This window comes from Haplochromis burtoni, unplaced genomic scaffold, assembly GCF_018398535.1.
Source record: "Haplochromis burtoni strain Fernald_Lab_line unplaced genomic scaffold, NCSU_Asbu1 Contig_205, whole genome shotgun sequence".
NCBI classification, from domain to species: Eukaryota; Metazoa; Chordata; class Actinopteri; order Cichliformes; family Cichlidae; genus Haplochromis; species Haplochromis burtoni.
Window position 1 is genome coordinate 401,505 of NW_024582566.1, and position 26,787 is coordinate 428,291.

At 44.1% G+C, this 26,787-nt stretch overlaps 1 protein-coding gene across 1 annotated transcript in view; it reads left to right on the plus strand.

Moving 5' to 3' along the window:
- dmd (dystrophin) overlaps positions 1-26,787 on the plus strand; it is a gene marked incomplete at its 3' end in the record, with an annotated part of 309,815 nt that overhangs the window by 281,122 nt on the left and 1,906 nt on the right. Inside the window, 15 exon segments of the mRNA XM_042226291.1 lie at positions 2,407-2,468; positions 2,737-2,811; positions 6,032-6,233; positions 6,332-6,417; positions 6,579-6,736; positions 7,355-7,521; positions 8,685-8,796; positions 8,894-9,030; positions 9,489-9,527; positions 11,832-11,897; positions 15,236-15,301; positions 18,229-18,387; positions 19,185-19,428; positions 22,670-22,784; positions 23,025-23,114. Of these exon segments, the coding sequence (XP_042082225.1) occupies positions 2,407-2,468; positions 2,737-2,811; positions 6,032-6,233; positions 6,332-6,417; positions 6,579-6,736; positions 7,355-7,521; positions 8,685-8,796; positions 8,894-9,030; positions 9,489-9,527; positions 11,832-11,897; positions 15,236-15,301; positions 18,229-18,387; positions 19,185-19,428; positions 22,670-22,784; positions 23,025-23,114 (1,778 nt within the window).

A 26,787-nucleotide genomic window follows, 5' to 3' on the forward strand; every position in this document is an offset into this window, starting at 1 on the left:
TGAACAATTTTTGTAGTCAATTATTTTACTGAATGAAACCTTTCCCTCCATCGATGTTCTTACCACGTTAATTACACCCTCTGTCTTTCTCGCTGAGTGGTTGGGGCTGCTGTCCCTCCCCCTGCATTTCTCCACAGCAGCAGCTTAACTGATGACTAGTGTCCAGCGACCTGTTACTACTTGTTGCTGGTACTACTGTTGACGGTGCTAACAGCTAACATCTTAGTTAATTTAACACATATTGGTGGGACAATTTGTAGTTTTGCTCTTCTTGTTCTCGCCTAGTTTTTCAGCTCCTCTGTTTTCTTTCTTTATCAAACAAAACTGTTTTCTACAAGGTGCACAAGCGTGCAAGGACTGTAGGGGGGGGTTGGAGGAGCTGGGGATCGACGCCGTCATGAACCGCAGTTCATGCACACAAGCGGGATCCAAAAACAGACTCAATGCGAGCAAGTACACATTTTATTGTTTTAACAAAAGTCGACCCGGAACAACCAAGGAAGCAAAATGGCAGAACTGAAGGAAACCGGGAAGACAAATGACACAGAGAAGCCGTAATCAGGACCGTGGGAGGCTGCAAGAGAAAGAGGAGAAGATTACTACTGAGCAGGGAGAATGAGGGACGTTACTAAACAGGGCTGTAGCAATTCTTACGATCAGAGCCGGACCGTGGGGCTCGAGATGGGGGAAGCGTGTCCGTGGAAAGCGAATCAGAGGAGGCAGGGACGAGGGCGGATGGTGCGCTTAGAGATCCGAGCAGGCAGGAGGACGGGCAGATGGCAGACACAAAACGTAGTAACCTGGGCACACGGAGGCAGAGTTAACACAGTTCATGTAACACTTAGATATATACAAAGCTTTGCAGGGAGCCTAGTTACCACTGAGGGTGACTAACGGACTGGCGTGGAGCAGCCGTCAGCGCAGGGTTAAATAGTCCTCCTGGCGCCTGGAATGGGATGCAGGCGTGATGGCCCAGCCCGGGGGTGTGGCCACCGGGCATCCCACACACTCCTCAGACACAGAGCCACGGACCATGACAGTCAGTGACTGTTTACTGGTTATCGTTAAAAGTATTTAAAACTGAAGTGATCAGTTTAAAAACGGATCACAGTGTCATTAAAAAATGAAAAGTAATGAGTTAAATGAATGTAATCATGAGCATGGATGCAGAGATGGAAGCTTTGTGTTAACTTTGGGATAAGATCACACATTCCTAATATTCCTGCAGAATTTAGCACCATGTAAACTTACATGAGAAGGACCTGACTTAAGTTTGTCCATTTATGTTCCTGCTCAGCCCAGCAGCTCATTTCTGACCAGGTGTCGTTGGTAGCCTCCATTTCTTTTGTCTTTATCTGAATTTTGTCGGCCCGTTTCTTTGTGTCTGGCGATCACATTGAGCTCTGTGACACTGAAAAGGTTGCATGGCCAGTTTTTCATTTCACCAAGTACGAAAGTTTCAGATAAACGTTGAATTAGTTCATTATTATACCCATCAGAAGGCAGATACAGTGATGGACATGCAAATCCTTTAGATATCATATTGTTCTTCTTCTACACACCACACATATCACTCATTGTTTTCTGAAGTCACACAAATGTGCGTCAGTCTGTTTATCTTCAGCACACAAACACACACAGAGCAGAGCCTCTTTGAAGTGGCAGTCACGAGGGGAGAGTGACACAGCAACCATTTAGCTCGTTCTGGCTGTGTCGTCCTTTCCTGACACAGCGGAGATGAAGATGCTGCGTTTTGTTCTTTTTGAATATTATGATAACGAGAGGAGTATAAGTTCATGTTTTTAATTTTGTTCAAATGAATCCAACTCATTTACTGAGGTTTATTTTTTGTTCCTCTCAAAGGATTTCCCGTCTTCTTGCATGTAAATGTACCACTCACAGCACTATTTAACTATATACACACTGCTATATGTCTTTATTACTGGGCTCAGTCAGATTTAGGCTTCGTCATCTGCTTGGTGCACATGAAGAAGCAGAAGATGAGTTTCACCTGGAAAACATGCTTTGGTTGGGCGACCGTGCAGGCTTAAAAAAGCACACTCCTTACTTTTCCAATGAAAAGGCTTTTACAGTGAAATAAAAACATTGTGGGACAGTGTTGTCTGTGAACCTGTTCTGTCACAGTGGCTTTGACAACACGACATCAAAACCAAATGAGTGCGATCATCATTTTTTGTGTTCAAGACTGCGTGTCTCCATACTTGGATTAAAAAAGCTTGTGGGTGTAATTGTTACTTACTGAATACTGTATTATGCATGAACCTTGAAATCACTGCTCTTTACATGTAGCCTCTGAATATAGGCTGGTACGTCAGCCCAACCAACGCTTCTTTGTGATGGCTGATGTGCATTTCACTCATGTGTTGCCTCTCTGTCCCCTTCTAGCCATCAGACCCAGACAACATGCTGGGACCATCCCAAGATGGCTGAGCTCTACCAGTCTTTGGGTGAGAAGCTTCCTGCTTCCTGACGTTTTTGCTCTTTTTGACTAAAGTCTTTGAAACAGGTGCCACATGATCCACATACTGGAGAAGATGGGAAAAGATGCTTTGGGGGTCGTCTGATTCTCTGTGTTACTGTAGGATTTCTGCCGTACAATACTAAGCACCTTCGAGGTGGCTGTTATAGACATAGAACTGAACTGAAGAAGCACTGCTGGCTGAAGTGAAAACACTGATAAAACTAATGCTCTCTTCCTCGTATTCCTTCCTCTAGCCGATCTGAACAATGTTCGGTTCTCAGCCTACCGCACAGCCATGAAGCTCAGACGCTTGCAGAAGGCTCTCTGCTGTAAGTACACTTTCTGTCTGTACACTTCTCCTGCATCTGTGTCACACAGGGACTTGGCCTCTGGGTTTAAGTCCTTTCCTCCCAACACAAGTGTGTCTGTTGTTGTGTTGATACCCTCCCACACCTTCCCTTTCTGCTCTCTCTGAATTTTGTCTTGACCTTCTCTGCACTATTACTCTTTTACTCTCTGACTCGGCCTGTGTGTCCATGTGAGTGTTTATTCTACAGAATGCAAGCTGTTTGTAATTTAAGTGAATCAGAATCAGAATACTTTATTAATCCCTCAGGGAATTATGTGGGTTACAGTTGCAGTAACAGTAACAGACTAGACTATCTGTTACAGATTTACAAATTTAAGCAATAGCACAATATATACAAATCGCTCAATAATAAACATCAAGGATTAACAGAGGTGATTATAAATATCAAGAATATTGACAGCAACATGACTGAGTAGAAAAGTGCAAGAGGGTGTAGCTATTGCAGTGTTCACAGTGTGTTAGGTGGAGCAGTACAGGGAGCCACAGGCAGGAATGACTTCCTGTGTCGGTCAGTGGTGCATCATGGGTAATCTCAGTCTCTCACTGAACGAGCTCCTGTGACTGACCAGCACGTCATGGAGTGGGTGGGAGGTGTTACCCAACGTTGTCTTTATCTTGGACAACATCCGCCTCTCCAACACCACCTTACGGGAGTCCAGCTCCATCCCCACAACATTACCGGCCTTGCAGATCAGTTTATTTAGTCTGTTGGCATCTGTGACCCTCAACCTGCTGTCCCAGCATGCAACAGCATAGAGGATCGCACTGACCACAACAGACTCCTGCGCATTGTCCGACAGATGTTGAAGGACCTCAGTCGCCTCAGAAAAAAGAGACACCCCTGGCTCTTCCTGTAAAGTGCTGTGGTGTTTTTAACCCAGTCCAGTTTATTGTCCAAGTGTACTCCAAGGTATTTACAGTCCTCCACAATGTCCACATCCACCCCCTGGATTGATACAGGGGTCAAAGATTTCCTGGTCTTCCTGAAGTCCACAATCAATTCCTTGGTCTTCCTTTGCGTGGTTAGTCCAGTTATGCCAGCTGAATTAGTGTAGCTGGTATTGTTGGCAAGGCGAGATACATTCACCGAACTTTAGAGCCTAAGCACAGTTGTACATTTCAACCCACGAGTATTCATGTCAATAAATATTGATGGGATCCAGATTGCATGTTTGTGACAGTGAGCTGACCCACAGCGCGTAATCATGTGTCAACACCATGTGCTAACAGAGCATGGCGACAGCTACAGAAGATTGGAGCCATTTCTGGCTGTAGTTGCAAACTGCAGTCAAGTGAACTAACATGACTGAAGCAGTCCAGTGACCACAATGATACAATGAATGGTTTCCTTTCTCACTCCCATTCTCATGGTCAGTGTGACACATGTTTTTAAAGCTTTTACTACGTTTATAATAGCATAACGCAGGGGTCGCAACCCCGGGCACTCGTGCCGCAGCATGCGAAGGGTTAACTGATGTCACGACACGCAGTGAATTCATCTGAGAAAGTGGATTTTTTTTTTTTTTAAATGGCCGGGCCAGTGGTGCACATCGCAAATTAGCTCGTGTAGACACATTAGTTGTGCCGCTTCTTAATGACGGTCTCTTAGCCAACAACCCCAACTGCCACATTCAACTTGTAATTGGCTAAAACTTTGCCTACCGGTGAGAGGGACGTTGCTAGCTCACAGTTTTTTCAAGCGATGTTGAAATTTCCACATCCCGACTCTTCAAAAGCTTCAGCAGCTGTCCGCTCAGCGCAGCATCAGCACCACGGAGATACACGGATACATCCGTAGACTCGAGACTGATCAAACCAGAAGCTTTAATGAGCAGCTGGATTTGTCTCTCTTTAACTGGCTCGACACAGAGGACATCGAAATGCAGCTGATTGAACTGAAAAGCTCGACTCTGTCAAAGTTTGCAGAACTACGAAGCAGCTGGAATCCACAGCTGTGCATGTTCATGGAGCTGCACCTGCTGGACGTCACTACCTGACAGGTTTAACTGTCTTCAGAACATGCAGACGCCTTATTGACAGTGTTTGGCTCTACGTGTCTGTGTGAGCAGGTTTTCTCTCACGAGTCCTCAGGCAGCCTCTGAATGCTGGACACTGGGAGACCTGAGTCTCTGAGTGGGAGACCTGAGTCTCTGAGTGGGAGACCAGGATCACATAACATGTGTCTCTGTATTAACAAACAGGTCATATTGGCTCAGTTTATTGTTTCTTAACATTGTTGTGAACATTGTTGTGATAAACAGCGTGGCTCACTGTGAACTCTTATTAAACAGTAAACAGATACATAGCTCGGGCCTTGCTGCTAGCTGGTTTGTATGCGTTCCACACCAAGTGCAGCGCTGTGTAGCAGGTTTGAGCCACTCCTCATTTCTTTCTTCTTTCCTCATTTCTTTATCTTTTGCTTCCAAGGAGCCAAACTTTCTTGTATTTTTTTAAAGTGGGTTTGAGATGTAATTTTTCAGGCTTTCTGGGATCTTGCAAAGTTTTCTTTCTAAATTGGCATCCCTTCTCCCCCTTTATTAGTCCATCTGCACTTTTCACCTGTATTTGCTTTGGTGTTGTTTGCTGAGCCAGGTTGAAGACACAGATTAATTTTTCAAACCTAACCCAAGGGTCAACGAATATTGTTCACACATAACAGACTTGTTGAGACAAATAACAGTGATCTATCTTTACTATTTTTAGGTACTTTCTTACTAGCATCAGCAGCAACTGGTTAATTCTGTCAAACATGCCAAAGTTAACAGTTTGACTGGTATAATCACCAACAGGGTGATTCCCAAAATGTCAGTTGCTCAAAAACACAATTTGTTTCAATTCTTTAGTTGAAGTGACAAAAAGTACCAACGATAACAATGTTAGAAATACACAAAATAGTATTTTTGCACCAACAAGGTGATTTGAAAGCAACAACTGGCCTAAATTCTGACATATCTCAGCATGATCAGCATCATCCCAAACACACTGCTAATGCAGTAAAACCACAGATAGAAAAACACACTCGATAAAGATGGTAATGGGACACCTTACCGTTGCTCGAGACAGGCAGCAGTCTCCAGGAAACGTTGGACATGGAGGTCTGAGCTGACTCAGGCTGGAAGACGCCCATAGATGTGTGTGTACTGACTAACCGTGCCCCTCCCTGTGTGTCTTGTGTTTAGTGGACCTGTTGAGCATGCCGGCGGCTTGTGAGATATTTGACCAGCACGGTTTGAAGCAGAACGAGCAGCTGCTGGACATCTCTCAGCTGGTCGCCTGTCTCACGAGCCTCTACCAGCGACTTGAGCAGAACCACTCCCACTTGGTCAGTGTCCCGCTCTGCGTTGACATGTGCCTCAACTGGCTGCTTAACGTCTACGACACGTACGTGCAGCACCCTGAGCGAGCGCTTAAACACGTAGTGTTTCTCGGATGATTCAGATCCAGCGTGCTCTAAACCGTCTCTTTTTGTTGGTTGGCAGCGGTCGCACCGGAAAGATCAGATCTCTGTCATTCAAAACTGGCATCATCTCACTCTGCAAGGCTCATTTGGAGGATAAATACAGATGTAAGTCAATGTGCAATGTTTTTCTGCCATTGTTGTGTGCTAATAATAAGTACTTGCTTATATTTCATCTCACAAATAAAATCATACAACAGGAAAATCCTTGTGTGGACTTTCTCTCCTTTTTCCAACCTCTCGTATTTTCTCTGCCTCGTCCTCTCTAGTCCTGTTCCGGCAGGTTGCCAGTGCAACGGGATTCTGTGACCAGCGTCGACTGGGGCTCCTTCTGCACGACTCCATTCAGATCCCCCGACAACTTGGCGAGGTCGCCTCCTTCGGCGGCTCCAACATTGAGCCCTCCGTCCGCAGCTGCTTTCAGTTTGTACGTTTCGTGAGGCTTGCCTCATTCACACATTCACATACCACAATAACATTCACACACATTCACACTACAATGGATGCATGGGAGAGCAACTTGGGGTAGTATCTTGTCCGGGGATATTTGGCATTCAGACTGGTGAAGCCAGGGATCGAATCACCAACCTGATTAGCAGATGGCTGCTCGTCCTGCTCTGCAGCCATCGCAAATGTGTGGGTGTAGCTCAGGATTACAACCCATTCCAGGCTCTCTATGTACTGTTATGAGCTAATCTGAAGGTCACATGTAAGTTTGAGGTTTTTAGCTGTTGACTGCAGAAAGTTGGCGACCTCTGCACACTAACACGCCTCAACGTCAGCTGACCCTCCTCGACCATATCATGGCTGAGTTGCTGTCGCTTCCAATTTTCTTTTCTTCCTTTACATTTGTTGTGACCTTGCCTTTGACATTGGATAAAAATGTAATCAGCTCGAGCTGTTACAGGATCACACAACATTTGAAAAGGAAATCTTGAAACTTGTGGACGCTTACGGAAGAGGATTAGGGCCACTTTTCTTTTCTTCTTTTCCAGATTTCTGAGAAAAAACTGTAACGCCGTAACCTGTCATGTTGTTATTTCAGGCCAACAACAAGCCTGAGCTTGAGGCCACCATGTTCCTGGACTGGATGCGCCTGGAGCCTCAGTCCATGGTGTGGCTACCTGTCCTTCATCGTGTCGCTGCTGCAGAGACCGCCAAACACCAGGCCAAGTGCAACATCTGCAAGGAATGTCCAATCATCGGCTTCAGGTCGGTGCATTTTAACAGTTGCTGCAGTATTGCAATCTGTTTTACAATACAAAGAATTCTCATAGTATTAAAGACTCATGTGTGTGTATAGACTAAGAATGCCATGACTGTGAGTCTTGGCATTCTTAGTCTCAGGTCCAGGACCCGCTCACATCAGCAAATCTGAAATACTAAAAATATTCAGATCGTTTCATTTAAGACCCAAAACCTTACAAGTTGCATTCATCCAAACACAATTCTATAAATCTTGGGCTGCCCTGTACAAAGTAAATGTAAATAGAATAAAATTAGTTTCAGATCAAAACGGTAAATAGAAATCATATAAAATGTCCAAACTGAGAAATCTTTAAGAAAAATCTTAGTTCATTTTGGATCTGATGGCAGCTCCGTGTCTCCGAGTTGGGGCAGCATCATCCGCTCCTAAATGTCTGGAAGCTAAAGAGACCAGTTTGAAGAAGTACTTATTTGAGAAAATAACTATGGAGTATAGATTACAATCAAGTGCAGAAAGTTACACTTGGTAAGATTTCTTGAAATAAAAAATAATATCTAGACGTTACATAAGTGACAAATGTCTTAAAACAAGCGTTGAAGCTGAAACTAGTCTGTCAGTGCTGCTTCTTTCTTGCTTTGAGAGGAAACATCTCAAGGAGAAAATATCCCCCCCCCCCACTATACTGCCCACGTGTTACTTTTCATTCGACAAAAGTCCAAGTGGGAGGTCTGGGAACAAGGTTTCACAGCTAAAAATGGCTGTAAGGTCCAATGTCATCTCAAATAGTGTCCCTGCAGGTTTTATTTAGCCTTGTGTGCATATAAAGTAACTAATTTTGGGATATAGAAAGTAAGTAAGAAATAAGAGACGTATTCTACATAGCAAAGGTTTAGACCTATAAGCACGGTGCTGATGCTGTTGGAGGCTAACCCTGACTTTTGTCAGGAGCGGTGATCAATTTAAACAGACTTCCAAAGGCAGAGAATAAATGTGTCACTGGGGCCATGGGCTGAAAGAATTTGAACTTCTCTCACCTCGGAGAGAGCAGAGCTATAAATTACCTCCTTGTATTGATCCCCTTGCCTTCTCTTTTTTTCCCACTGGCTTCTTCATCTCCTCTGCTCTCTTTCATTTACACTTGTTTTTCTCTCCTGTTCTTTCCCCCCAGATATCGGAGCCTAAAACATTTCAACTATGACATCTGTCAAAGCTGCTTTTTCTCTGGCCGTGTTGCAAAGGGGCACAAGATGCAGTACCCCATGGTCGAGTACTGCACCCCGGTATGTGAAGAAGTAATCTGTTCTGATACGGCGTGTGTGTGTCTGCTTCTTCCTACGGAGGTAACGATGTCATCTTTGTGTCCTACCTCTTTCTCAGACGACATCAGGAGAGGACGTCCGGGACTTTGCCAAGGTGCTGAAGAACAAATTCAGGACCAAGCGCTACTTCGCCAAACACCCACGGATGGGCTACCTGCCCGTCCAGACCATCCTGGAAGGAGACAACATGGAAACGTGAGGCTTTCAAACACACACAGAGACACACTTTTAATATCTTAGTGAGGACATCTCATTGGCATTATGCTTTCCCTGGCTGCTTATGCCTAACCCTGAGCCTAAGCCTAACCATGACCTAATTGAGCCTCAAAAATGCCTTCAAACCCGTGAGGACAAAAGCTAAATGCAGCTGCATGATATTAAGGATTGACATGTCACATGATAGCGGCGTTTTATTATCCATATTTCTGTTCATTTTCCTGTGGACATTTGTGTTGTTTTATTGAAGGTCAACCAAAATATGTCCGATGTGTTTCTGTGTTTGTTTAGTGTGTGTGTGAGAGTGCTGTGCGTACACTCACACACTACAGCCTTACACTACCCGCCCGCATCACCTGCTTGATGCTTTCCATATTTCAGCTCCAATCATACCTGTATGTTGTCCATCCACTTCCTGTGTTTTTTTTGTCTTGCAGTCCTGTCACACTGATCAACTTCTGGCCTGTAGACCATGCGTGAGTACCTGGCTCGTACACACACACACACACACACACACACACACACACACACACGCGCACACTATACTTTCTGTCAGCCTCGTGTTTAGTTGCTCTTGTTACACAGACATGTAACCGACCCAGATGTTTTTTTTCTATGCTTCACACACACACACACACACACACACACACACGCACACACGCACACGCACACGTTCTCACCTTCAGTCATTTCAGTCGTTGTGTTGTCGTCTTGTTCTCTTGATTTGTTATAAATGAACTCCACGTCAGGCTGGTACCACTATGGAGACAGTGTCCCTGCAGCTGTCAGCATCCCGCTGCTAATCAGCACAGACTCTCATTGATCTGTGTGATCATACTCCAGTGAAAAATATATGCAAGGCTCATCTTGAAGAAAAAATAGCTTTAGTATAACACAAAAATGCTAGTTTAAGTGTATGTGATAAATCAGTTCAGAAAATGCTGTGACCTCTGTTGCGTTCTTCACAGTGAGAGGCTGTTGGGTTTCAGTTTGCTGGCTCTGTTGGGAGTTTGAATGTTCTTCCTGGGTTGGTTGATAGGAGGGAGTGCTGTGGATAGAGTGAGCTGGAGCCAGATGAGTCGCTGTGGCGACCTCTAAAGGAAGCAGCTGAAAGAACAAGATGGTTTGGATAAAATGGGCTGATTTCTGCAGAGTATTTCAGCCGTTATCAAGTCACATGTGAAATATCAGGGTACGATAATACCCTTAAAGATACCTTAAATATACCCAGACATAGATTGAGCTTGGGCAGCAAACAAAGTGTTTTCATTTTCAGTGCCTCCAGCTGTTGCTGTATGGAGAGGAATATGTTATATTAATATAACCTGTGAATATGAAGCACAAAGTCCCAGCACTTGATTACATGACTACTGATTTCTCACCCATTTTGTTCCACCTCTCCTCCTAAAGCTGAGCAGACACTACGCCCAACGACCACCAGCAGCCATAAGTTTGCGTGACATCATGCCAATAACCATTTTGATGGATGCTGCTCAATTTGTCTGCTGCTTTTTATACACTGCTCAATAAAAGCGAGCGTACACAAAACACATCAGCTCTCACGTCAGATGGGAAAAAACAAGCCAGATATCTGTAATGATGAGGACTGAGTAATGTCAGGAATAAAGGAGGGAAATGAAAATGATTACAGAGGGATGAATTCAAAAACACCCAGAAAATCAAAGTGAGGTGCGGCAGGCCAAGCCGTTTTGTCCAAATTTAATTGCAGCAACTCAAAATGGTGCTGAGTAATATTGAATACGCGCCTGCCTGAAAACAGGCTGGGCTCCGAATCAGACATTAGGACAAGTGATGGGGTTCTGGGGGATGTAGCTCAGGAGGTAGTGCTTGTATAAACGGGTGAATGAGGCTCAGTTTCCGTCCATTAGCTCTGGACCAGGACGTTACCAGCCTCCACGACATCTGAGGTGCAACTTGGACCTAAACATAATGTCCCAGAGGTATTTTATTGGAGCTGGGTGAGCTTGGTGTCATTTGTATCAGGTCCTTCATTCTCCATGAACTGCTTGCGTTCTCTCAGCACATGAAGTCCAAGTGCAGCTGTAAGACACGTAGTTACAGAACGTTTCACACAAACCTGCTCCTGGTGCTGTCGCTGCCTTCACTGCTCCGCTATGAATTTATGCAGCGCGCGTGTAAGTGCGTGCGTGCGTGTGTGTGTGCATGTGTGTGCGTGCGTGTGTGTAAGTGCGTGCATGCGCATGTGTGTGCATGTGTGTGCGTGCGTGTGTGTGTGAGTGGTGCTGTGCGTGTGTGTGCGTGTGTGCGTGAGCGTGTGTGCGTGCGTGTGTGTGTAAGTGCGTGCGTGCGCGTGTGTGTGCATGTGTGTAAATGCGTGTGTGTGTAAGTGCGTGCATGCGTGTGTATGCGTGCGTGCGCGTGTGTATGCGTGTGTATGCGTGTGTATGCGTGCATGTGTGTGTGCTTGCGTGCGTGTGTGTGTGTGTGTGCGTGTAAGTGCGTGCATGCGTGTGTGTGTGTGTGCTTGCTTGCGTGTGTGTGTGCTTGCGTGCGTGTGTGTAAGTGTGCGCGTGTGTGTGCTTGCTTGCGTGCGTGTGTAAGTGTGTGCGTGTGTGTGCGTGTGTGTGTGTAAGTGTGTGTAAGTGCGTGCTTGCTTGCGTGCGTAAGTGTGTGCGTGCGTGTGTGTGTGTGTGTGTAAGTGCGTGCGTGTGCGTATGCGTGTGTGTGTCTGTGAGAGAGAGTTGGGATTAATGTGTTGGATTCATGAGCTCTCTCCTTGTTTCTGCTTCTCCTGGCAGGCCTGGATCTTCCCCTCAGCTCTCACATGACGACACGCACACGCGGATCGAGCACTATGCCAACCGGTAACATGACTGCAAACAGCAGTAGATTTATGTTTGTAATGTTTTGGGGTTTTTTGCATATTTGTTACAGTTACATGTTCGAATCATCAACCACATTTTAATGCTAGAGAAAGATAACCTGAGTAAATATAAAATGCAATCTTTGAATTACAATTTCAAATAAAGAAAAAAGCTTTTCAGAGCCTCCTGCCTCTATGTGAGATGCTAATCCCCCCCTAAACCTAATAACTGGTTGTGCTGCTCTTGGCAGTGAGAACTGTAATTAAGCATTTGCAGTAACTGGTAAGGAGGCTTCCGCTGGCCCACTCTTCTTTTCAGAATTATTCTAATTCAGCTGCATCGGAGGGTCACAGGGCCAACACACTCAGACAAGACAGATCCACACCCACCTTTGCACCTATGGCGCGTTAACCTAGCCCTGTTAAGTGCATGTCTTTGGACTGTGGAAGGAATTTGGAGTAACTTAAGCAGATGTAGGAGGTGCATCCAAACACCACACAGAAAGTCTCCTGCCAAATTGCCAGATAGTGGATTTGAACCCAGGACCTGCTGCGAGGCAACAGTACAGCTTCCATCAAAAACATTGTTTCCAAACAGTCTTTGCCTTTTGCCTCGTCAGGAGAAAGAATTAGTTGGATGTGCAACCAGCTTTGACAGGGAGGCATTTGGATCAAACAACATTTCCATAGGGAAAAAATCCATGCAATGCATAATTCTAACCATACGCACACAGTACATTAGCAGAGAACTGTGACCACAGGAAAAATGCAAAAACAGAGGTAAGCAGGGGAGATAGTGGCTCACAGCTGGGTGTAAACACACAACATTTCCATTTCTTTTGCAATTTTCCAGTAGCTTCACAAACTGGTGAATGAACTCTTTTAAGTTTCAAATAAAGGTGAAGTGAAAGTCCAACCGCTCAGTGTCCTCGTCAGCCAGGCTAGTTACCATGATTGCTGCAGAAGCACTAAACTACTGTGAACTGAATAAACTGAGTTTGCACTGCAAACTGTAATACGGCCGATTAAGTTTTTCATTCTACCAAACTGTATAGATTAGTGCAAGTTGTAGTTGAGGGGTCTCGTTTGAATGCAGCTGACCTGGGTCTGGACCCCCCAATGATTCAACGAGGGAGGGCATCTATTTTTTCACATGAGGCCAAGCAGCTGGGCAGCTTTTTTTCCCTTTACAAATGAAATCATGCTGCTCTGTCTTTACTCTGGTTATCTTTCTGATACACTGCTCATGCTGGATATCTATACTAATAAGGACTGGTTAATGTGTTAGCAAATAAAGGATGCCATATATTTTAATGTAAAGGAAAAACGATCGACCTACAGAGGGCTGCATTGAAAGACACCCCAAAAATCGAGTGAACGAACGATGCAACAGGCTCGTCCATTGTGCCGATATTTCAGTGCAGCCGTTCAGAATGTGGAAGAGTAGTCTGTAAGCCCCCCGTGTGCCACTATAACCAGAGAACAGACGGTGTCCTGGGCGATCTCCTCCCAGATCTGGTCCAAGGCGTTACTGATTTTCCTGCACGAATGAAACCAAAACATAGTGTCCCAGAGCTGTTCCACTGGATTTAGGACAGGCGAGGGGCAGTCAGTGGTGTGGACCCTTTCATCCTACAGGAAGTACCTGCACACTACATGAGGCCAGGCGTTGTCACGAACCCAGGACCACCTGCACCAGGATAGGATCTGATAATGGGTCCGAGGTTTTCGATCCGATACCTAAGGGCAGTCACGGTGCTGTAGAGGTTCATTGTCCCTCCATGGAAAACCCAAGCATGAACGATGTTACGGGCAGCGTGATGTTCTCTGCAGAACAGTCATTTTGACTGATGTGACTTGAAATTATTATTTTGGGGAAAAATGCTAAAGCAAAGCATTTTCTGTGCCCCTCCCACACTGTGCTCATGCAGACGTTTAGTCACAGAGGACAGTTTTTCCTGTCCTCACTGGATTGTGGGATTGCTGGAGCTTTCTCTCTTTCTGATGTAAGGTACCTTCACATACCTGTTGGCTCCACGTACGTTCTGCCGGAGTCTTTGTGCTTTTAATGCCAAGTATGCTCAAGTTCTTTTCAGTTAGTCATGGTCTAACTAAGCTCACGATCAAGACTGAATCTGACTGAAGTACAAACTAAATCTACATCTCCATAAACTAATATTATATCCATGTAATACTCTCCAGTACTGGACTCTGGGCAAAGGCCATTAATATAGTCAGTTAGAACTTATTGCTTACATGTTAATTTAGTTTGCAGCTAACTGCTCCCACTAACCCACTGCTGAGGGACTAGAAGAAGTTAAATTAAACAATGACTCAATCAGGCAGCTGGTCAGTTGCATTTTAGTCAGTCGGGAGCTGTTGGCTTTCCTCTGGTGTGAGCCAAACGTTAAGCCAAGGCTAAGTATTTGATCTCTGCCAGGGTTCTGACACTTCTCACTGTTGCTTTAGGCTAACACAAACAAACCCTTCAGCCCAGCGCTTTCAGCCTGTTAGGCCCAGATCGGCACAGAAAACATCCAGCAGCTGATTAAAGCTGGTGGTAGGGTGCAGAAATAACATGGTTAAGCCTTTAGTGAGCTGATGGTTCCCAAGCCATGAGGTTATCTGTTAATTGTAACAACACCAGCCTTAGTCGTCAGTCTGTCACAGTCCGTCTGGAGAGGAGAGGAGGGGGAAGAATGGAATGTCAGTGTCAATGTTACAAATGTGTCTATTTAATCTATTAATGAAAGTTTCAAGAAATGACTTCTACTCGTGTCCAGTCCCAGATGATCAAAACGTTCATCACATGTCACACGTAACATGGTTACTATGCCAGAGGAGGGTCTTTCTTTGGGACGTTTGGCGTTTATTTCTCTGCAATGAGCTTGGGTGAAAGTCTTTAAGGCAGCACTATCCTTAGGAATATGTTGTTGTTCATTCTGAACATGTCTGTTAATACTTTTGTATGAAGTTGTCTGTACGTTGGAAACAGAAGGTCCTTGCGGTAAATGCTTAGCTTGGCATGGCTGGAGCTTTTCCCATGTGATATGCTGAAATCTGCTGGGCTCTGCCATTAATTCCCTGCAGCGTCTAACATTCATCTGCAAAGGACAAAATAACAAAATAATAATGGCAAACACTGGGGAAAAACAATGATATTTTATATTTTAAACCAGTTTCCCAGTAAAATCAGTTTTTCCCTGTCGAACTAAATGTTCTTGAGTACTCTGAAAACTCAGTGACATGAAAGGTTTAGAATTGTGTGTCCTTCTCATCTGCTAATTGTTCAACCATTTGGTTTGGGGACTGACTGTTCTGTTTCTTCCCCCTCTGCAGGTTAGCAGAAATGGAGAATCGTAATGGCTCTTATCTCACTGACAGTATCTCACCCAATGAGAGCATGTGAGAACCGCTTTTTGTCTGTGTCTTGTTCTGCCAAACCCTTCTCACTCACTTACTGCCTTGATGTCTGTGAACTGGCTCTGTCTTCTTTGTTTCCATTGGCTGGTTTTTGTATATGTCAGTGACTGTGCTGAGTTTACTGGATCCAGGTGTTATTCTCGTGTGCATCATCACAGCCACACAAACGTAGCTGTAGTGCAGTTGGTGGGTTCGATGATCATGTTGTCCTGAGGGATATAATGTTTTTGTCTGTTATCATGATTCTTTCTCCTTCACAGTCCCGTCAGATTTCTTACCAAAAACAGCATCATCACAACAACTTTCTAGACTTGAGTCTAAACAAATTTACTTATTTAAACAAAATAAACTGCAAGGCACAGAGAGAGGAGCAGACGGTCCGTCCACGTTGGCTGCCTTGCAGTCAAAATAAAGGCCTTGGCGTGCTTAATCATTACTCTTTTCCATTTCTGTTTACGTTTTATTAACTTACTGTTCTAGCAGTAAAGTGTGCCCTACCTCCACAACCTCTACACAAGACATAAACATACCCACACTCTTAAATGTCCAAGTATGACAGGAGCATGTTTATGCATTAATACATCAGTAAAAGTTTGTATGTTTTCAAAGTCCTCACAGCAACGACAAAACTTGTAGTGGTTACTGTCTCTGCTCTGATCGGCAGGACTGAATATTCAAAAGTGGCTACATTTTAATGAGAAAGCTAAACGCAAAATCTTAAATGGGCAGTTGCCCCAATATGTGGTGACAGTAGCCACCTCAGGAAATATAGATCCAGCACATAGTGTTATAATATTCAGCCAAACAAGTCCTGAAAGAGGTCAATGGCACCAGGATGGCATCAGCTACAGCAGCGGTGCCTTTGTGTCACGGACAGTAGATATTTTCACGGCCTTTAAGGCGTGGCACACGATTGCAACAAAATAAAACGATACGGCCGAGACAGAAACTGGTATTTTGTAAATATAATAATAAACGTGAATTCACTGTGTAACTTTATTAGCAGCGTCCTCTAGAAATGCACCAACAACACTGAGAGTAACATCCTCCTCTCTGCCCCTTAATGCTCTCTGGTCGCTATGGTAACATGTAAAAATGTCTTTCAAAATAAGATGCACAAACTACAACACGGGAAAAGACCCAGGGGAACCGAGTTAACGTTAAAAACCCTGAAAACGATAAATTTCACACCCGAGCCTCGACTCTCACAGCCTGGTACCAAACGACTAGCAGACCGGTACCAGCCCGTGGCCCGGGGGTCGGGGACCGCTGGGCTACAGGTCCCTCTTTCTTCCAAATACAAACACACGTACAGTGAAATCAAAGAGGCTGGGTCATAATGAAGACTTATAAAGCACTTTTCTACTTGATCTGAGAACTCAAAGCGCTTTACACAACTTGTACATTCACACAAGCACTCTTTGCTGTGCTATTCAATTACACAACCACAGGGGCTCATGAGGCTATGTTTAAGTTTGGAGGTAGCAAAAGGGTGAGAAACAACAGATAAATGATGTTGTGTTGATTGTGGTTATTATTTCTGAATAACTGATACTGCTATAACTATAACACAGAGTATTAAACACCCTCACACCTGTTTAGCATAAAGCTTAGAATCAGATCACAGATCACCTGTAGCATTAAAGCTGGTGTGTGTGTGTGTGTGTGTGTGTGTGTGTGTGTGTGTGTGTGTGTGTGTGTGAGAAACCAGCCATTTTTAAAGGTAACTAAGCAGAGGTGGGAAGTTACAAAGTACAAATATTTTGTTACTGTACTTGAATAGAATTTTCAGATTTCTGTACTTTTCTTGAGTATTTATTTTTCTGACAGCTTTTGGCTTTTACTCCCCACATTTGCATTTTTACTTTTGGTTCAGTGGCATCAGTTAGTGTTTATACTCGGGGGGTTAAAGAGGGGCGGAACGAATGCTGCACTCGAGCATAAAGGCAGTAAAGTCTGTTAAACCTTTAGATCATTTCTATTAGTTTAACAGACATCAGGAAATAAAGAGTTTGGCACAGAGTGTGTTGCTAGATAGAAGTCCAGATTTCCAGGGAGATTAAAGAAAAGGATGTGAGATGATTTCACTTGGAGATGAAGATGTGTGGAAGACAGGACAGGCAGGAGAAGTTAGGTGGTTGTACCTGGTACCAGATTTAAAGCTAAGGACTCCTCAGTATAGGATAACTTATTGTTCCTTTTGTGCGTCTTTACCTTACCTGTTGTAACAATAATGGAACGATAGTCTTGTTCTAGTAGTGTTCTTACCTGTGCCTGGAGTTTGCGTAGGCGTGGGCTTTAACCACTTTCAAAAAAAAGTTGCAGCCCTGTTAGTTCCTTGACAAACACCAACATTTAAAAGTAGTCCAGCACACATGGAAATTGAACTAAGGCTAAGTTGAAAAACGGCTTCGGGCTTCACATCCACATAAAGTGCAATATGGAGTTTGGTTGATGAAGTGTGGTCCATGAATAAAAAGTTTAAAGACAGCTGAGAGTCCACTTTACCTGAAGAGGATTTCACTTTCAAATCAGCAGTCATGTTGAAGGTGAAGCACATATCCCATAATATTCATGGTAGCAGTGCAGTGAGCGCCATAGCTAAAAACCTGACCTATTTAAATGCTCCTGAATCTTCAGGCCACAGAACTCATTGCTCAGAGCTGGCAGCGTGTGACCAGTCCAGTGTTCCTGACAGGAGATCGCTCTGGCCCTCTCTCTGTCTCCATGCTCTTCATGTTTCTTTCTTTTGTGGTGCTGTTGTGTTTAGCTGCTGCTCTTTCATTCAATTGCTTTTCTTTTTCCTTCATTTTCCGTGCGTGTGTGTGTCTGTGTGTACGTGCACTGGCATCTCTGTTGCTATGTGTGTGCATCATTGGTGGGTATGTTTGACGTGTGTGTGTCTGCAGCGATGACGAGCACATGTTGATCCAGCACTACTGCCAGTCTCTGAACCAAGGCTCTCCTCTCAGCCAGCCCCGCAGCCCCGCCCAGATCCTCATCTCCATGGAGACAGAGGAGAAGGGAGAGCTGGAGAGGGTCCTTAATGACCTGGAGCAGGAGAACAGGTCAGTGGATCCTGTTACTGTGCCTCACACTCCAGTCTACACAACTCAGCTTTGAATCTGAAAGCGGTCACATGACACATTTAACGGATTTTAGATTTGACCTCTAGGGTTGACTAGAAAATCCAGATCTAGTCAGGGGACAAAACAACAAGTAACTGTCCCTGACGAGCATTAAGAACTGTTTCTTGGGTTTTTTCTTTTTGCTTTGCTCCAAAACTTAACCTTTGCTGCCTGAATCATCATCCTGTCTCTTTAACTTTATTTAAACTGAACTAACGCGCCATAAGTCACACGTAATGTAAATATGAGCAATTATACAATGATGGCACAACTTTAAATCATTCACAAACACTAAGAAATGATTCAAGTCTTCTGTCGGTTGAAAGGACAGTCTGTAAAATGCGATGCCCACATCATACTCATTTATTCCTTTTCCACAGCAGACACAAGTGTGGCTTCATTTATAATAAGATTGTGATACATCTTATTTTTATTAAAATAAAAATAAGAAGTCTTGTTCTTTTGTTTCTGCCTTCACCTCGCTAGCTTTAACAAATCGTTCCCATAGCTTCATGGTATGGCTCATCAACTCATCCTCTGTACCTACTATAGCTCTGCACATCACCCTTGTTCTTGAAATTGCTTCCTTTTCCATTGCTCAGGCTTCGTCTTACTCTTCAGGATTGTGTTAAATAATCTGGTTGAAAGGTTCACTGCCCTCATTCGAATCCATCTGTTCCTGGCCCACTACCAGAGCTTGTAGTAGGAAGTGACCTCATTTCTGTTCATCTGTGCAGGAAACTGCAAGCAGAGTACGACCGTCTGAAGAAGACACACGACAGAAAGGGTCTTTCCCCACTGCCATCGCCCCCGGAGATGCTACCAGTGTCACCACAGTGCACACGTGATGCTGAGCTTATCGCTGAGGCTAAGTTGCTACGGCAACATAAAGGCCGTCTAGAGGCCCGGATGCAGATACTGGAGGACCACAACAAACAGCTGGAGTCCCAGCTTCACAGACTGAGACAGCTCCTGGAGCAGGTATGCACACATCCTGATTTGACTTTAACCACACTCCAAGTTCCACATTTCTGTGTTACCATTCTCTACCCAGTGGTGTTGGGTTCTGGGTCGGCCCAAGTTTACGTTCCAGTGGATAAAAAGGAAGTCAAGGAAATGGTCGGGTGTGTAGGACGAGTATGGAAATAATGCTCTGCATCTGGCTGTGATGCAGGGTTGCCTTCACAATGTCAGAGTCCTTCTCACAGAGTCCAACATTGATGCTGAGACTGTCGAACTCGGCAGTCAGTCACCACCGCAGTATGTGCCATGAAGGCAAAGAAAATGCTGCTGCCATTTTTGAGTTGTTCCTCCAGCGTATGCCTGCATATCCTCTGGACAAAGCTGACAGCAGAGGGAACACAGTTCTACTCCTGGCCCATGTGAAGGGAAACGCAAGCCTGTGCTGTTGTGAGGGGCGGGGCTCACCTGGGAGTAATCAGGGTATCATATTTCAGCCACCAGGTTGCATCCAAGCAGTTGCCTTCTAGTTATGCTTTGCAAAGAGAGCCCATAACAACATCGCTGCCGCCACTGTGGGCGTCTACTGTGCCACAAGTGCTCATCAAGTTTGATCTGAACAAGCCGGTGAGAGTGTGCGACATCTGCGTGTGTCAGAACGCTGTGGTGTGGATGTCTTTCGACCTCTGGCAATTATTCAAGCACGCCAGGCGAAGGGACATCAGTAGCAGGACATGCTAGCAAGAGAATCGCAGACATTTACGGACATCTCTATACTGTTCCAGTTTCTGAAAACTATTCATCTTTGTGTTTGTGTTTTTGGAATGGTGTCTGTCATCCAAACGGTTCAGTTTCGGTCTGACCAGACTGTGTTCTCGCAGTATTTCACAGGCTTGTCTAAATGTTGTTTAGCAAACATGGACTCCTGCATTTTAGACATTCATCCAGCTGATGGCTTTCTGGGGGCAAATGAATAAAATAAATAAAAATCCATCATTCTGAGACCCAAACTCTTTACCTGAGGGGATACTGTACAGTTTTTGACTTTGGATCTCTTATCTTGTATATCGTATTGTCTACTTGCTGTTTATTGAGGTTTTCTTGCTAATAGTTTGACTGATTTATGGCCTGATTCATAAACTTTTTGTTTTGTGAATACCATCGTTTTACCATTTCCTGTGAGTATAGTGTATTTATGTTTTGTAATCAGGGTTTGGTTCTTTCCCTCCTTGCGCTGCGTTTTAAGCTCTATTAATCTTGATTGTTCTGCCTTCCTTTCATATGCATTTTTTTTTTGTTTGGGTTCTCACCAGTTTGAACAATGCTTGAAAGAAGAGCATGATCAGATAAATCAATAGAACCAGTGAAACCACTGGATATTCTGTGGCGCTCTCCTTTTAGCACAAAGAAATAGGGTTAGGGGTTAGGGATAGGGTTGCCAAGTCCAAGAAGACCATTAAAAGGATCGATCCTTTCAGTAAATGTAAAGTTTCCAGCACGGTGGCACGGTGGTTAGCACTGTTACCGCACAGCAAGAAGGTCCTGAGTTCAATTCCACCATCAGGCCGGGGTCTTTCTGTGTGGAGTTTGCATGTTCTCCCCGTGTTTGCGTGGGTTCCCTCCGGGTACTCCGGCTTCCTCCCACCGTCCAAAGACATGCAGCCTGTGGGGATAGGTTAATTGAGTAATCCAAATTGTCCATGGAGGCGAGCATGAATGGTTGTCTGTCCCTGTGTGTTGGCCCTGCGACAGACTGGCGACCTGTCCAGGGTGTACCCCGCCTCTCGCCCTATGACCGCTGGGATAGGCTCCAGCGCCCCCCGCGACCCTGAAAAGGAGAAGCGGAAGCGAATGGATGGATGAAAATTTATTGTTGTTTTGAATTTTCAAATCCATATAAATTGGACTATGTTCAGAGAAATCTAATGTCCTAATTCTTCATGAGCTTGTATCGCTACACTGCATAATATCTTTATTAAACATAAAAAGTCAGTGCTTAAGTAGGATGAGTGAGATGTTGAGACAAAAGGACAATCTCTAACTTTTCGATGTCTGCTCATTTTTTCCATACAGTGAGCTCCTGTTTTTTAATTCAATTCTGAAAGCGCTTTCTGTCTCACATTCACACAGTATCTTGCCCAAGGATATTTGGCATATCTCTATATTTCCAAGTGGAAATGCAAATCTTCTTGATTCCATACTCTAACACGGCAAAAATGAGCAGCGAAAAAGCCAAAAAACACGAACCCAATCTGCAGGTTCACAGTTTGGGGAGCGGATAATCCTTCTGACATCTCTGCTGGAATTTTTTAACTGAACATCTTATGCCTGATCTTTTCATCTCGCAGTAGATGAAGGGAAAAACCTGTATTTCTTCTTCACCTAACTTTTATATCTGGTCTTTCTACCCTCCCTCTGTTTCTGGGCGTCACATCACGTCTGAGAGGCATCTGGCCACACCCACTGAGACATCCAATCACGTTGTTGCGCTGAATTGCAAAGACACGAAGTTGAACGCAATAGATGTTAACCCATCTGTTCCCTTCTGGTCAGCTGACTTAGTCTCCAGCTTTCCTTTGAAGTTCAGTAAACTCTGGTGTGGTTTCTTCTTTTCTCTGCTTCTGAAGCTCACTCTTCTCCTTGGTCCACTCTTCTTCCACTCTGTTTTTATTTCTTCTTTACTTGCTTGGATCTAATCACCATTTTCTTGATGGAAACCCTCAGCAGGTGAAGGTGTTTCTGAATATTTCTTATTGTTTGTATTTGGAAAAACTAAGGCCCACACATGTATGCTAGCCTATTGTTAGTCCTTGTTAGGTAGTATTCCCTAAGATGTTTAGGAATACTACCTAACAAGGTAAAAGACAGTTAAACTTTACTGGATTTGATCAAGTGAGTTTAGACTATTCTTCAATATCTGCTGACGATAAAATGCTCTTAAGCTGGGCGTCAATTCCAAGTAGCACAAGATACTGATGGTCTCTGATTTTCATCAGTGAGCAAAGAGCTGAGACTAAGCAGGGTGCACGCGTCTCTGCTCTGTGTCGTATTACTGCCAGTTTCTTGTGTTTTGTTTGTGTTGTACTCGACATATTGTTTTTTTTTTATCTTTATCTCTTTATAGAAAAAAACCTACGTTACCTCAACTTGCACGTTATTTTAATATGTAAATGTATCTGTATTTATGACTGACTCTAAGCTCTGCACAACAGTGTACAAACAGCAAATAAAAGATGCTGTCCTTATGTCATGTGTGCCTCAGACGGATTCCAAGGTAAACGGCACAGCTCTGTCCTCGCCATCCACCTCCTCTCAGCGTTCCGACTCCTCTCTCCCTCTGCTGCGTGTGGCGGCCAGCCAAACTACTGATACAATGGGTAAAAACACCCACACATCCCTTTTATATTCTTTAATTTGCATCCACCCTTTGTGACGCATAGACGATATAAATAGATTTCTAGTACCTGTAGATGTACCTTGGACATCGGTTTACATGAGACAACACACACGCTAAAGACTTGCATGTGTGTTTCATGCTGTGTGTGTGTGTGCATACGTGTGCTCGGGTCAGTACTCGTCCAACTATCCTTAAACGCTTTGTTTCTTTTCTGTTTCAGGTGATGATGAGCTGTCCAGCCCATCCCAAGATGCAGCTGGGCTGGAGGAAGTGATGGAACAGCTCAACAACTCTTTCCCTCAAAGTCAGGGTATGAAATAATTCACCTCTTCTGCAGCAAGATGCCTCCTTTTACTGAAACTGAACTGAGCATCTCATTTATATGAATAACTATGCTGTGATTGATGTAGTGCTCAGGTTATGGGTTTCAAACACTCTTCTGCTTTGTTGAAGAGTTCCTTTCAATCACATACTTATATCAAACTTTATCATAGCTGTAATTCATCATTTCAGTGTCACCTTCAAGCGTCTTTCTTCCTCTCTGTTACCAACACAAGATGATTTTACCTTCTTTCTTGTCTTTTCTTTCTTTCCTCCTTTTTACATGAGCTAGAAGGGAGAAAGGCACACCCATGAGAGGTTAGTGGCTTACCTTCCTCTTTCCTTCCCCACTCTACTGTTGCACGCTTCTGTTACTGCTGTATCAGTACCATGTTTGCAACACTTTTTGCCCTAAAAAATTATGGTTTAAATGTCATCTGGAACAGAGCCGAGCTCTTAATAGAAGTCTAACAGCTGAAGAAATTATTTGGAAATTTGGGCATATTATGGCAGAGTGGAGATGACATGGTGCAGTGATGCTGTGGGAAAATGTAAATATCTATCCTCTTTTGCTTTCATTTCCTTCCCCCCTTTTCTGTCGCACCACAGCAGTGCTGGACTGGTAATCTGGCATACTGGGCCACTGGCCCTACAAGCACTGACAATGAAAATGAACCAATGAGTACAACCAGCCCTTTCTCTACCTTCGCTGTGAACTCATGCGCCTTGTAGAACAGAGAAAAAGAAAACTGCAGCAAAATGTCGAATTAACCAACATCTTAGCTGTCAGGGCTGCTGATGCACCGCCAACAGGAAGCTACTGTTGCTTAGGCTCTGGGGTTCAACTTCTGACCAGTATGTAGTCAGGGTCTGTATTTTCTGCACTATAAGGTGCACTTAAAATCCTTTCATTTTCTCAAAAATCAGCAGTGCTCCTTATGTATGAATTCTGGTTGTGCTTACTGACCTCGAACTGATTTTATGTACACGGCGCTCAGAAATCTGTCAAAATGTTTTAGTACGACTTTGCTAAGCTACGAAGCCGCACCGCTGGATGGAATGTTGGAGCATTACGGCTACCGTAGTCAAGAGCCTCACGGAGGAATCTGGGTCCTAAACTCCGTCTGTTTCAGGTCCCAAAGCCAAACGAACACTCGGCATCACTGAGAGTTACAAAACTGTCTAAATTCTTTCATCTTTAATAAAATGATCAGCGTTGCTGCTTTACCAGGTGTAACAATTAAGTTGTACATGCAAGCATCCATGAAAACAGAGTTTATTTAATTTAACAGAGTTACCAGTTAGCAGGAAGTTAGCTCGCTAGTTTCCACCTAAACATGATATAGCATGTTCTGACTGAGATTTCTGAAAGAATTCAAACGTACAGCTCTGCTCTGCTATCACTTCCAACATAAATGAAGACAGAAAACTAAACAGCAGTGACGTTTGTAGGGTTACTGAAGTTGGGCTAGCTGCTATATAATGATGTGCTACGTGATCGTAGCGACACAGCTATGTTAGCATAGCATAAACACAGTGAAGCTGGAGGATGAACGCTAACTTTTTTCCACTCGATAAAAAATAACGTGAGGGTTCCCGATGGTTAGAGACAAATGCAGTCGCATGGCAGGATGCTGTAAACGGACCAAACGTCAGTCAGGAGAATAACTGAGATAATCCATCCACAATACCAGGTTAGTCATTAATATACTGCAACAACAGGGGAATAGAGCAGCTGCCAGAGAATTCAACATTAATGAATCAACGGTACAGAAGTGGAGGAAGCAAGAAGAATGAGTCGAGTAAAGTTTGACTTATCTGACTGCTTTGTTTCGCTAATGCGCCTGATAATCCGGTGAGCCTTATTTATGTGAACAGACCCGACAGTGCGCCTTATGGTCCGAAAAATACTGTGTCAGGTGTGACAGAACCAGGACACACTGGCTACTGGAACAAGAAGACATGAGTAGACAAGGAATGTCTTCTGTCTTTCTCCCCTCACCCCAACCGGTTGCGGCAGATGGCCCCGCCCCTCCCTGAGCCTGTTCCTGCTGGAGGGAGTTTTTCCTTCTCTCTGTCACCAGAGTGCTTAAGGGGGTCATATGATTGTTGGGTCCATATGTATTGTTGTAGGGTCTACCTTACAATATAAAGCGCCTTGAGGCGACTGTTGTTGTGAATTGGCGCTGTGTACATAAAATGTAATTGAACTGAATGAGAATATGGGGCTTTTTGAATGCTACTAACAAGTAATTCCAGCGAAAGAGATGCATGAAGAGGATATGGGATCTATGGAGTCTTGGAAATCCAACATTTACACTTCTGGTGAAACAACTAGTAGCTTTGTTCCAACATCTGGAAGAAGTAACTACTATCACAACTAGAGATCGACGAGGTACAAAACAATTGCTACAGCAAGGTGGAGCCAGGACATTAGGTCATTGGTGAGATGTCATTATCCCCACCCTCCATGATTGGGTACCAAGCACCACAACTGATGTGTTAATAGCACTGAGTGTGAGCTGTGACTGTTAATCATAAGCATAGAAAAAAAAGTGCTTTTTTGAATGAGACATGAGCATAAAACCCTCTTAAGTTCTGCGCGAGAGTAGAAAATGTACTAATCATGGCAGCACAGGAACACGTGCCAAGTGCAAGTGGCTGTCCCAGTGCGTGTCCCAGTCCAGCCTGCACCATGGCGCCTGTTTTCACGATAGGCAGTGGAATTAGTGCTCCAATGTAAAGTCGGTGCTATGTGTTTACGTAATGGCTGCATATACAAGATGACACTGTGACACAAGTTCACAGCACAATGTGCCTGCAGACTGTTACTGCTTTGTTGCAGCCTTTTAGCAGCTTCAGTTTGTTAATTGATTTGTTTAAGAACTGAAACTTGTGGGTTTAGAATCTGATTGAGTTTCCAGTGTGGTGGCCTCAGTGCCTCTGTGGAGGCCATGGGAGCTTTAAAAATGTGCCGTATCACTTATCAGTTAGTTTGTTTTCAAACATGCACATGTTCAGATGTGTTTTTCAGACACATGCCTCTCCATTTTCAGATGAGATCATTAAAGTTGGTGCATTGAGCTGTATATTTAGTACACTTAGTAAACAGGTTCAAAAATTTGTACGATTTAATTCATCCTTTTTTTTCGACCTCTCGTAACCTCATAAATTCAGGAGCTAGCAACATAAATGTTCCACATTTTGTCAGGTTACAGCCTTGTTCCAAAATGGATTAAATTCATTTTTCATCTCAAAATTCACACACAATAGCCCATAATGACAAGGTGAAAACTGTAAGTGTTGAAGCACCACTTCAAGCAACTACAGGCTTTTTAAGTATGATGGGCTCAGGCTCCAACTGTTTGAATGGGGAGCATTAGTACACAGACATTTTCAGATCTCTTCAGAGTTCGGAGCCAGAGCCCAGACTTGAACCAAAGTCTGGGCTCTGGCTGGGTTAGTGACTTAAAAACGTTCACAGAGTGGTCCTGAAGCTACTGTTGTCATCTTGGACTGGGGCAAAGGTTCATTTTCCAACAGGAAAAGGTCCAGACCGCACTGGTGCAAGTTATCATCAAGGACCCAACTAGTTTCCTGAGCGCATTTTTGAGTGTCATAGGAAAAGCTGTGAATATTTTTGTACGTGTTATTTACATGCA